Raw genomic sequence first — 11,517 nt, forward strand, 5'->3', positions numbered from 1 at the left:
ATTCACTAAATATATTCAAAAAGGAGTTAGATGAAGTCATTACTACTAGGGGAATCAAGGGGTATGGTGAGAAAGCAGGAATGGGGTACTGAAGTTGCATGTTCAGCCATGAACTCATTGAATGGCAGTGCAGGCTAGAAGGGCCGAATGGCCTACTCCTGCACCTATTTTCTATGTTTCTATGAAAAGAGTGTTTGAAGACCAGGCCCTCAAGTCCACCACCAAGCTCATGGTCTACAGGGCTGTCATAATACCCACCCTCCTGTATGGCTCAGAAACATAACCATGTACAGCAGACACCTCAAGTCGCTGGAGAAATACCACCAACGATGTCTCCGCAAGATGCTGGGAGGATAGACGCGCCAAAGTGAGCGCCCTCGACCAGGCTAACATCGAAGCACTGAACACACTCGACCAGCTCCGCTGGGCAGGCCACATCGTTCGCATGCCAGACACGAGACTCCCAAAACAAGTGCTCTACTCGGAACTCCTACATGGCAAACGAGCCAAAGGTGGGCAGAGGAAACATTACAAGGACACCCTCAAAGCCTCCCTGGTAAAGTGCAACATCCCCACCGACACCTGGGAGTCCCTGGACAGAGACCGCCCTAAGTGGAGGAAGTGCTTCCGGGAGGGCGCTGAGCACCTCGAGTCTCGTCGCCGAGAGCATGCAGAAATCAAGTGCAGACAGCAGAAAGAGCATGCGGCAAACCAGTCCCACCCTCCCCTTCACTCAACAACTATCTGTCCCACCTGTGACAGGGACTGTGGTTCTCGTATTGGACTGTTCAGTCACCCAAGGACTCATTTTAAGAGTGGAAGCAAGTCTTCCTCGATTCCGAGGGACTGTCTATGATGATGATGATGGTCCTGAGGTGGTGAAAGGCGGTGTAGATACAAGTCTTTCTATTTTCCTTTTGAAACAGCGCACTGGGGTTTCGATCAGCGACCACGCGAAGCCTCGTGCGCCCTTACCAAGAGCTGCTCTGTTACCGTGTGGTAGTGCATCACGGTGATCGTTTCGGCCTTGTCGAGTAGCGTGGTCAGTGAGGCCCTCTTCTGCTCCGAGACACAGCTCAGCTCCTGGGGGAGGGGGGAATAAGCGGAGAGTGAGTGAGAGAGAGTCAGTGAGGCTGAAACTCAGGGTCCAGATAGCCACCGTTTTGCGGGGGAATCGAGTGCCCGCCGTGTTGCGGTTGATTGGCCCGCTGCGATCCAAATTGAGCCCGGGGATTTTTCGGCCTGTCCACATTTCCGCCCCGCTCAGTCATCAAACCTCCAGCACACTCCGCCTCAAATTTACCTGCGTAAAATCTTTGCTGCGTGATTCCGCCACCCCCCCCCCGCACCCCACCAAACCCCCGATAGCTTTTTCTGTCGGTGCACCTTGTGTGTGTGTATGTGTGGGGCATGGCAAGGGGAGGGCAGCCTGGCTTGGGTCTTACCTCTTGGGTCCCGGGCTGCTGGCCCGGCCGAAACCCTCCTTGGTGGCCCGTTGGCCAAACCTAGGGGATCGCTGATTCTCTCCCCTTGAAATGAGAACATAACATAAGAAATAGGAACAGGAGTCGGCCATACGGCCCCTCGAGCCTGCTCCACCATTTAATATGATCATGGCTGATCCGATCTTGGCCTCAACTTCACTTACATAACAAATAGGAGCACGAGTAGGCCATACAGCCCCTCGAGCTAGCCCCATCATTTAATACGATCATGGCTGATCCGATCATGGACTCAGGTTCACTTCCCTGCCCGCACCCCTTATTTCCTTATCGGTTAAGAAACTGTCTATCTCTGTCCTGAGACCTGGGTGTCATGGTACATCAGTCATTGAAGGTTGGCATGCAGTGAAGAAGGCAAATGGCATGTTGGCTTTCATAGCTAGAGGATTTGAGTATAGGAGCAGGGAGGTCTTACTGCAGTTGTACATAGCCTTGGTGAGACCACACCTAGAATATTGTGTTCAGTTTTGGTCTCCTAATCTGAGGAAGGACGTTCTTGCTATTGAGGAAGTACAGCGAAGGTTCACCAGACTGATTCCCGGGATGGCAGGACTGACATATGAGGAGAGACTGGATCAACTGGGCTTATATCCACTGGAGTTTAGAAGAATGAAAGGGGATCTCATAAAATTCTGACGGGATTGGACAGGTTAGAGGCAGGAAGAATGTTCTCGTTGCTGGAGAGTTCCAGAACCAGGGATCACAGTCTAAGAATAAGGGGTAAGCCATTTAGGACCGAGATGAGGAGAAACTTCTTCACTCAGACAGTGGTTAACCTGTGTAATTCCCTACCGCAGAAAGTTGTTGAGGCCAGTTCGTTAGATATATTCAAAAGGGAGTTAGATATGGCCCTTACGGCCAAAGGAATCAAGGGGTATGGAGAGAAAGCAGGAAAGGGGTACTGAGTTGAATGATCAGCCATGATCTTATTGAATGGCAGTGCAGGCTCGAAGAGCCGAATGGCCTGCTCCTGCATCTAATTTCTATGTTTCCATGTCTTAAATCCATTCAATGCCCCGGCTTCCACAGCTCTCTGAGGCAGCGAATTCCACAGATCCACAACTGTCAGCGAAGAAATTCCTCCTCATCTCAGTTTTAAATGGGCGGCCCCTTATTCTAAGACTATGCCCCCTAGGTCTGGTCTCCCCCATCAGTGGAAACATCCTCTCTGCATCCACCTTGTCAAGCCCTCGCATAATCTTACACGTTTCGATTTTTGAAAGATAAGGGAGTCATAGAAACATAGAAAATAGGAGCAGTAGTAGACCATTTGGCCCTTTTGAGCCTGCTCCATCATTCAATAAGATCACTGGGCTGATCCTCTATCACAATACCATGGGCCCAAGTTTCGGGCCGCGCCTAGAACGGCGCAGCCCCGACCTGGACGCCCGTTTTTCGTGCCACAAAGTGCGCCTAAAAAAAACTTACCAATTCTCCGGCTCCCTGCAGGTCCTTTGGAGCTGGGCGCGGCGCAGCACGAGCTGTAGGGGGCGGAGCCAGGTCCCTGCGCTGAAAACAGTGCCGGGACCTCTGCACATGCGCGCTACAGTGGCCGCGCATGTGCAGTAGCTCTAGGCATCCAAAACTGTGGGAGGGGCCCGAAGCATGCAGCCCCTAGCCCTGGCCGAATGGCCTCACTGGGGCTGCGTGGATAAAGCTGCCTCCCCCGCCCAGCTCCTGCTTCCTGTCGACCGGACCCGACTCGCGCCCCCACCCCCGGACCGGAACCCCTGCCCCGCCCCGACCTGACCTCCGCTATCGCCCCCCCGACCCGACCTCCACCCTGACCCGACCTCCGTTCCCCCGACCCGACCTCCGCTCCTCCCCCCGACCCGACCTCCGCTTCTCCCCCACCCCCCCCTCCTCTGGACCCCGGACCCGACGCTGGGCTGAAGTCTTGGGCCCGACCCGGCCCGTTCAGCCTCCCTCTCCTTTCTCCCTTCTTTCCCTCCCTCCCTTCTTCCTCTCCCTCCCCTCCCTTCCCTTCCCTTCTCTCCCTCCCCTCCCTCCCTCCCTCTCCTTTCTCCCTTCTTTCCCTCCCTCCCTTCTTCCTCTCCCTCCCCTCCCTTCCTTCCCTTCCCTTCTTTCCTTCCCTTCTCTCCCTCCCTTCCTCCTTCCTCTCCCTCCCTTCCCCCTCCCCCCTCTTCTCCTCCCCTTCCCCCTCTTCCTCTCCCCTCCCTCCCTCCTTCCTCTCCCTCCCTTCCCCCTCCCCCCTCCCTCTGGCCCCTCCGACCCCTCCCCTCGCTGTCAGAAACACAGACACTGACAGACAGAAAGTGAGAGACACACAGACAGACAGAGAGATAGAGACACTGACAGAGACACACTGGGGGGGGCCGTCCCAGCACGCTGTTGGAGGACTCCCAGTGCTGCAGTCGGTAAGTAGAAAATGTTTTATTTAATGATTTTTAATTTTTTTAAATTTTTTATTAATTTTTTTTGATTGATTTATTGGTTGATTTATTGATGTATTTATCATTTATTATTGATGATGGCTCTTTATTTGTAAAACTGAAGTGTTTAATGTTTGTCAACTTCTCTTTAAACCCCCCCCCCCCCCATTCCCTACACTTGATTTGTAACCTACGCCTGATTTTCTAAGTGGAGGCAAGGTTTTTCTGAGCGTACAAAAATCTACACTTACTCCATTCTAAGTTAGTTTGGAGTATGTTTTCACTGCCAAAACTTTCAAAATGGGCGTAAGTGGCCGGACACGCCCCCTTTTGAAAAAAAAATCTGTTCCAAATTGAAACTGTTCTAACTGACTAGAACTGGAGCAAACTAAATGCCGAAAATTGCAATTTCTAAGATATTCCATTCTAAACCAGTTGCTCCAAAAAAACAGGAGCAACTCAGGCCGAAACTTGGCCCCCATATTCCTGCTTTTTCCCTATACCCCTTGATGTCTTTTGTTTCTAGAAATCTATCTATCTCCTTCTTAAATATATTCAGTGACTTGGCCTCCACAACCTTCTGTGGTAGAGGATTCCACAGGTTCACCACCCTCTGAGTGAAGAAATTTCTCCTCAACTCGGTCCTAAATTTCCTACCCCGTATCCTGAGACTGTGACCCCTTGTTCTAGACTTCCCAGCCAGGGGAAACATCCTCCCCGCATCCAGTCTATCCAACCCAGTCAGAATTTTATACGTTTCAATGAGATCCCCTCTCATTCTTCTAAACTCTAGTGAATACAGGCCTAGTCGACCCAATCTCTCCTCATACGACAGTCCTGCCACCCCAGGAATCAGTCTGGTGAACCTTCGCTGCACCCTCTCTATGGCAAGTATATCCTTTCTTCGGTAAGGAGACCAAAACTGCACACAGTACTCCAGGTGCGGTCTCACCAAGGCCCTGTATAACTGTAGTAAGACATCCTTGCTCCTGTACTCAAATCCTCTTGCAATGAAGGCCAACGTACCATTTGCCTTCCTAACTGCTTGCTGCACCTGCATGTTTGCTTTCAGTGACTGGTGTACAAGGACATCCAGGTCCCTCTGTACATCGACACTTCCCAAGCCATCACCATTTAAATAATACTTTGTCCTTATGTTTTTCCTACCAAAGTGGATAACTTCACATTTATTCTAAGACTATGCCCCCTAGTTCTAGTCTCCCCTATCAGTGGAAACATCCTCTCTGCATCCGCCTTGTTGAGCCTCCTCATAATCTTATACGTTCTGATTTTTGAAAGATAAGGAAGTGAAGGGTTATGGGGAGCGGACAGGGAAGTGGAGTTGAGTCCATGATCGGATCAGTCATGATCGTATTGAATGGCGGAGCTAGCTCGAGGGGCCGAATGGCCGATTCCTACTCCTATTTCTAATGATCTAAGGCAGCCCGGATATCGTCACTTGTGTGTACAGTTGGTTCAATCGGAACAGGAAGCGAGACAGACAATCCGAGTGCTAAGGCTGTTGCATTGACTCGATGTTTCCAAAGCTCACTCCTGCCTCCCAGAGGAAGGAGACTGCCCAATCACACCGCTCACGAGGACAGGGTCGTGTAAGCTTTGAACCGTGTTAGTTGCACACATGTGGACCCAAGCTATTCGAAGCTGTTAACTTTTGACAGCTATCTAGGGATAGCTAGCCTGTGGAAAAGTGTGTTCGAAGACCAGGCCCTCAGATCTTCTATCAAGCTCATGGTCTACAGGGCTGTAGTAATACCCGCTCTCCTGTATGGCTCAGAAACATGAACCATGTACAGTAGACACCTCAAATCGCTGGAGAAATACCACCAACGATGTCTCCGCAAGATCCTACAAATCCCCTGGGACGACAGACGGACCGACGTTAGCGTCCTCGATCAGGCCAACATCCCCAGCATCGAAGCACTGACCACACTTGATCAGCTCCGCTAGGCAGGCCACAATGTCCGCATGCCAGACACGAGACTACCAAAGCAAGCGCTATACTTGGAACTCCTTCTCGCCCCCACGTCTCTCTCTCTCTCTCTCTCGCTCCCACGTCTCTCTCTCTCTCTCGCCCCTACGTCTCTCTCTCTTGCCCCACGTGTCTCTCTCGCTCTTGCCACCACGTCTCTCTCTCTCTCTCTCTCTCTCTCGCCCCCATGTCTCTCTCTCTCTCTCTCTCTCTTGCCCCCACGTCTCTCTCTCTCTCTCTCTCTCGCCCCCACGTCTCTCTCGCCCCCACGTGTCTCTCTCTCTCTCGCTCTCGCCCCCACGTCTCGCTCTCTCTCGCCCCCATGTCTCTCTCTCTCGCCTCCACGTCTCTCTCTCTCTCTCTCTCTCTCTCTCTCCCCAACGTCTCTCTCTCTCTCTCTCGCCCCCATGTCTCTCTCTCTCGCCTCCACGTCTCTCTCTCTCTCTCTCTCCCATGTCTCTCTCTCTCGCCTCCACGTCTCTCTCTCTCTCTCTCTCGCCCCCACGTCTCTCTCTCTCTCGCCCCCACGTCTCTCTCTCTCTCTCTCTCTCTCGCACCCATGTCTCTCTCTCTCTCTCTCTCTCTCTCGCCCCCACGTCTCTCTCTCTCTCTCTCTCTCTCTCGCCCCCACGTCTCTCTCTCTCTCTCTCTCGCCCCACGTCTCTCTCTCTCTCTCTCTCGCCCACGTCTCTCTCTCTCTCTCTCTCTCTCGCACCCATGTCTCTCTCTCTCTCTCTCGCCCCCACGTCCCTCTCTCTCTCTCTCTCTCTCGCCCCCACGTCTCTCTCTCTCTCTCTCTCGCCCCCACGTCTCTCTCTCTCTCGCCCCCACGTCTCTCTCTCTCTCTCTCTCTCTCTCGCACCCATGTCTCTCTCTCTCTCTCTCTCTCTCGCTCTCGCCCCCACGTCTCTCTCTCTCTCGCCCCCACGTCTCTCTCTCTCTCTCTCTCTCTCTCTCTCTCGCACCCATGTCTCTCTCTCTCTCTCTCCTCTCGCTCTCGCCCCCACGTCTCTCTCTCTCTCTCTCGCCCCCACGTCTCTCTCTCTCTCTCTCTCGCCCCCACGTCTCTCTCTCTCTCTCGCCCCCACGTCTCTCTCTCTCTCTCTCTCTCTCGCACCCATGTCTCTCTCTCTCTCTCTCTCTCGCTCTCGCCCCCACGTCTCGCTCTCTCTCGCCCCCACGTCTTTCTCTCTCTCGCCCCCACGTCTCTCTCTCTCTCTCTCTCGCCCCCACGTCTCTCTCTCTCTCGCCCCCACGTCTCTCTCTCTCTCTCTCTCTCTCTCTCGCACCCATGTCTCTCTCTCTCTCTCTCTCTCTCTCGCCTCCACGTCTCTCTCTCTCCCACGTCTCTCTCTCTCTCGCCTCCACGTCTCTCTCTCTCTCCCACGTCTCTCTCTCTCTCGCCCCAACGTCTCTCTCTCTCTCTCTCTCCCATGTCTCTCTCTCTCGCCTCCACGTCTCTCTCTCTCTCTCTCTCTCTCCCATGTCTCTCTCTCTCGCCTCCACGTCTCTCTCTCTCCCTCTCTCGCCCCCACGTCTCTCTCTCTCGCCTCCACGTCTCTCTCTCTCTCTCTCTCCCATGTCTCTCTCTCTCGCCTCCACGTCTCTCTCTCTCTCTCTCTCTCTCTCCCATGTCTCTCTCTCTCGCCTCCACGTCTCTCTCTCTCCTCTCTCGCCCCCACGTCTCTCTCTCTCTCGCCTCCACGTCTCTCTCTCTCTCTCTCTCTCGCCTCCACGTCTCTCTCTCTCTCTCTCTCGCCTCCACGTCTCTCTCTCTCTCTCTCTCGCCTCCACGTCTCTCTCTCTCTCCCATGTCTCTCTCTCTCGCCCCCACGTTTCTCTCTCTCTCTCTCGCCCCCACGTCTCTCTCTCTCGCCCCCACGTCTCTCTCTCTCTCGCCCCCACGTCTCCCTCTCTCTCTCTCTCTCGCCTCCACGTCTCTCTCTCTCTCTCTCTCGCCCCCACGTCTCTCTCTCGCCTCCACGTCTCTCTCTCTCTCTCTCTCTCGCCTCCACGTCTCTCTCTCTCTCTCGCCTCCACGTCTCTCTCTCTCTCTCTCTCGCCTCCACGTCTCTCTCTCTCTCTCTCCCATGTCTCTCTCTCTCGCCCCCACGTTTCTCTCTCTCTCTCTCGCCCCCACGTCTCCCTCTCTCGCCCCCACATCTCTCTCTCTCGCCCCCACGTCTTTCTCTCTCTCGCCCCATGTCTCTCTCTCTCGCCTCCACGTCTCTCTCTCTCTCTCCCACATCTCTCTCTCTCTCGCCTCCACGTCTCTCTCTCTCTCTCCCACGTCTCTCTCTCTCTCGCCCCAACGTCTCTCTCTCTCTCTCTCTCTCGCCCCCATGTCTCTCTCTCTCGCCTCCACGTCTCTCTCTCTCTCTCTCTCTCTCTCGCCCCCCCATGTCTCTCTCTCTCTCGCCCCCATGTCTCTCTCTCTCGCCTCCATGTCTCTCTCTCTCTCGCCTCCACGTCTCTCTCTCTCTCTCTCTCGCCTCCACGTCTCTCTCTCTCTCTCTCTCGCCTCCACGTCTCTCTCTCTCTCTCTCTCCCATGTCTCTCTCTCTCGCCCCCACGTTTCTCTCTCTCTCGCCCCCACGTTTCTCTCTCTCTCGCCCCCACGTCTCTCTCTCTCTCTCTCTCCCATGTCTCTCTCTCTCGCCCCCACGTTTCTCTCACTCTCGCCCCAACGTCTCTCTCTCTCTCTCGCCCCCACGTCTCCCTCTCTCGCCCCCACGTCTCTCTCTCTCTCTCTCTCGCCCCCACGTCTCTCTCTCTCTCTCTCGCCCCCACGTCTCTCTCTCTCTCTCTCTCGCCCCCACGTCTCTCTCTCTCTCTCTCGCCCCCACGTCTCTCTCTCTCTCTCTCTCTCGCCCCCACGTTTCCCTCTCTCGCCCCCACGTCTCTCTCTCTCGCCCCCACGTCTCTCTCTCTCTCTCTCGCCCCCACGTCTCTCTCTCTCTCTCTCTCGCCCCCACGTCTCTCTCTCTCGCCCCCACGTCTCTCTCTCTCTCTCTCTCTCTCTCTCGCCCCCACGTCTCTCTCTCTCTCCCCCACGTCTCTCTCTCTCTCTCTCTCTCTCGCCCCCACGTCTCTCTCTCTCTCTCTCTCGCCCCCACGTCTCTCTCTCTCTCTCTCTCGCCCCCACGTCTCTCTCTCTCTCTCTCTCGCCCCCACGTCTCTCTCTCTCTCTCTCTCTCGCCCCCACGTCTCTCTCTCTCTCTCGCCCCCACGTCTCTCTCTCTCGCCCCCACGTCTCTCTCTCTCTCTCTCTCGCCCCCACGTCTCTCTCTCTCTCTCTCTCTCTCGCCCCCACGTCTCTCTCTCTCTCTCGCCCCCACGTCTCTCTCTCTCGCTCCCACGTCTCTCTCTCTCTCGCTCCCACGTCTCTCTCTCTCTCGCCCCCACGGCTCTCTCTCTCTCTCGCCCCCACATCTCTCTCTCTCTCTCCCTCGCACCCACGTCTCTCTCTCTCTCGCCCCCACGTCTCTCTCTCTCTCTCTCTCTCTCCCACGTCTCTCTCTCTCTCGCCTCCACGTCTCTCTCTCTCTCTCGCCCCCACGTCTCTCTCTCTCTCTCTCTCTCTCCCACGTCTCTCTCTCTCTCGCCTCCACGTCTCTCTCTCTCTCTCTCTCGCCTCCACGTCTCTCTCTCTCTCTCTCTCTCGCCTCCACGTCTCTCTCTCTCTCTCTCGCCTCCACGTCTCTCTCTCTCTCTCTCTCCCACGTCTCTCTCTCTCGCCCCCACGTCTCTCTCTCTCTCGCCCCCACGTCTCCCTCTCTCTCTCTCTCTCGCCTCCATGTCTCTCTCTCTCTCTCTCTCGCCCCCACGTCTCTCTCTCTCTCGCCTCCACGTCTCTCTCTCTCTCTCTCTCGCCTCCACGTCTCTCTCTCTCTCTCTCTCGCCTCCACGTCTCTCTCTCTCTCTCTCCCATGTCTCTCTCTCTCGCCCCCACGTTTCTCTCTCTCTCTCTCGCCCCCACGTCTCCCTCTCTCGCCCCCACATCTCTCTCTCTCGCCCCCACGTCTTTCTCTCTCTCGCCCCATGTCTCTCTCTCTCGCCTCCACGTCTCTCTCTCTCTCTCCCACATCTCTCTCTCTCTCGCCTCCACGTCTCTCTCTCTCTCTCCCACGTCTCTCTCTCTCTCGCCCCAACGTCTCTCTCTCTCTCTCTCTCGCCCCCATGTCTCTCTCTCTCGCCTCCACGTCTCTCTCTCTCTCTCGCCCCCCCATGTCTCTCTCTCTCTCGCCCCCATGTCTCTCTCTCTCTCTCTCTCCCATGTCTCTCTCTCTCGCCCCCACGTCTCTCTCTCTCTCGCCTCCACGTCTCTCTCTCTCTCTCTCTCGCCTCCACGTCTCTCTCTCTCTCTCTCGCCTCCACGTCTCTCTCTCTCTCTCTCTCCCATGTCTCTCTCTCTCGCCCCCACGTTTCTCTCTCTCTCGCCCCCACGTTTCTCTCTCTCTCGCCCCCACGTCTCTCTCTCTCTCTCTCTCCCATGTCTCTCTCTCTCGCCCCCACGTTTCTCTCTCTCTCGCCCCCACGTTTCTCTCACTCTCGCCCCCACGTCTCTCTCTCTCTCTCTCTCTCTCTCGCCCGCACGTCTCTCTCTCTCTCTCTCTCCCATGTCTCTCTCTCTCGCCCCCACGTTTCTCTCTCTCTCGCCCCCACGTTTCTCTCACTCTCGCCCCCACGTCTCTCTCTCTCTCTCTCTCTCTCTCCCCCATGTCTCTCTCTCTCTCGCCCCCACGTCTCCCTCTCTCGCCCCCACGTCTCTCTCTCTCTCTCTCTCTCTCTCGCCCGCACGTCTCTCTCTCTCTCTCTCGCCCCCACGTCTCTCTCTCTCTCTCTCTCTCGCCCCCACGTCTCCCTCTCTCGCCCCCACGTCTCTCTCTCTCTCTCTCTCTCGCCCCCACGTCTCTCTCTCTCTCTCTCGCCCCCACGTCTCTCTCTCTCTCTCTCTCGCCCCCACGTCTCTCTCTCTCGCCCCCACGTCTCTCTCTCTCTCTCTCTCTCTCGCCCCCACGTCTCTCTCTCTCTCTCTCGCCCCCACGTCTCTCTCTCTCTCTCTCTCTCGCCCCCACGTCTCTCTCTCTCTCGCCCCCACGTCTCTCTCTCTCTCTCTCTCTCTCGCCCCCACGTCTCTCTCTCTCTCTCTCGCCCCCACGTCTCTCTCTCTCTCTCTCTCTCGCCCCCACATCTCTCTCTCTCTCTCTCCCTCGCACCCACGTCTCTCTCTCTCTCTCGCCCCCACGTCTCTCTCTCTCGCTCCCACGTCTCTCTCTCTCTCGCCCCCACGTCTCTCTCTCTCGCTCCCACGTCTCTCTCTCTCTCGCCCCCACGGCTCTCTCTCTCTCTCGCCCCCACATCTCTCTCTCTCTCTCTCCCCCACGTCTCTCTCTCTCTCGCCCCCACGTCTCTTTCTCTCTCGCCCCCACGTCTCTCCTCTTTCTCGCCCCCACGTCTCTCTCTCTCTCGCCCCCACGTCTCTCTCTCTCTCGCCCCCACGTCTCTCTCTCTCTCGCCCCCACGTCTCTCTCTCTCTCGCCCCCACATCTCTCTCTCTCTCTCTCTCTCTCTCGCCCCCATGTCTCTCTCTCTCACTCTCTCTCTCTCGCCCGCACGTCTCTCTCTCTCT

The 11,517-nt window shown here is 55.9% G+C and overlaps 1 protein-coding gene across 1 annotated transcript in view; it reads right to left on the reverse strand.

Annotated features, from left to right (window-relative positions):
- Positions 1-11,517, reverse strand: part of LOC139273936 (transmembrane protein 143-like) — a 31,320-nt gene that overhangs the window by 17,869 nt on the left and 1,934 nt on the right. The window contains exon 3 of the mRNA XM_070891007.1: positions 976-1,083. Within this exon, the coding sequence (XP_070747108.1) occupies positions 976-1,083 (108 nt within the window). The remainder of the gene's footprint in view (positions 1-975; positions 1,084-11,517) is intronic.

The sequence above is a fragment of the Pristiophorus japonicus genome, chromosome 9 (assembly GCF_044704955.1).
Source record: "Pristiophorus japonicus isolate sPriJap1 chromosome 9, sPriJap1.hap1, whole genome shotgun sequence".
NCBI classification, from domain to species: Eukaryota; Metazoa; Chordata; class Chondrichthyes; family Pristiophoridae; genus Pristiophorus; species Pristiophorus japonicus.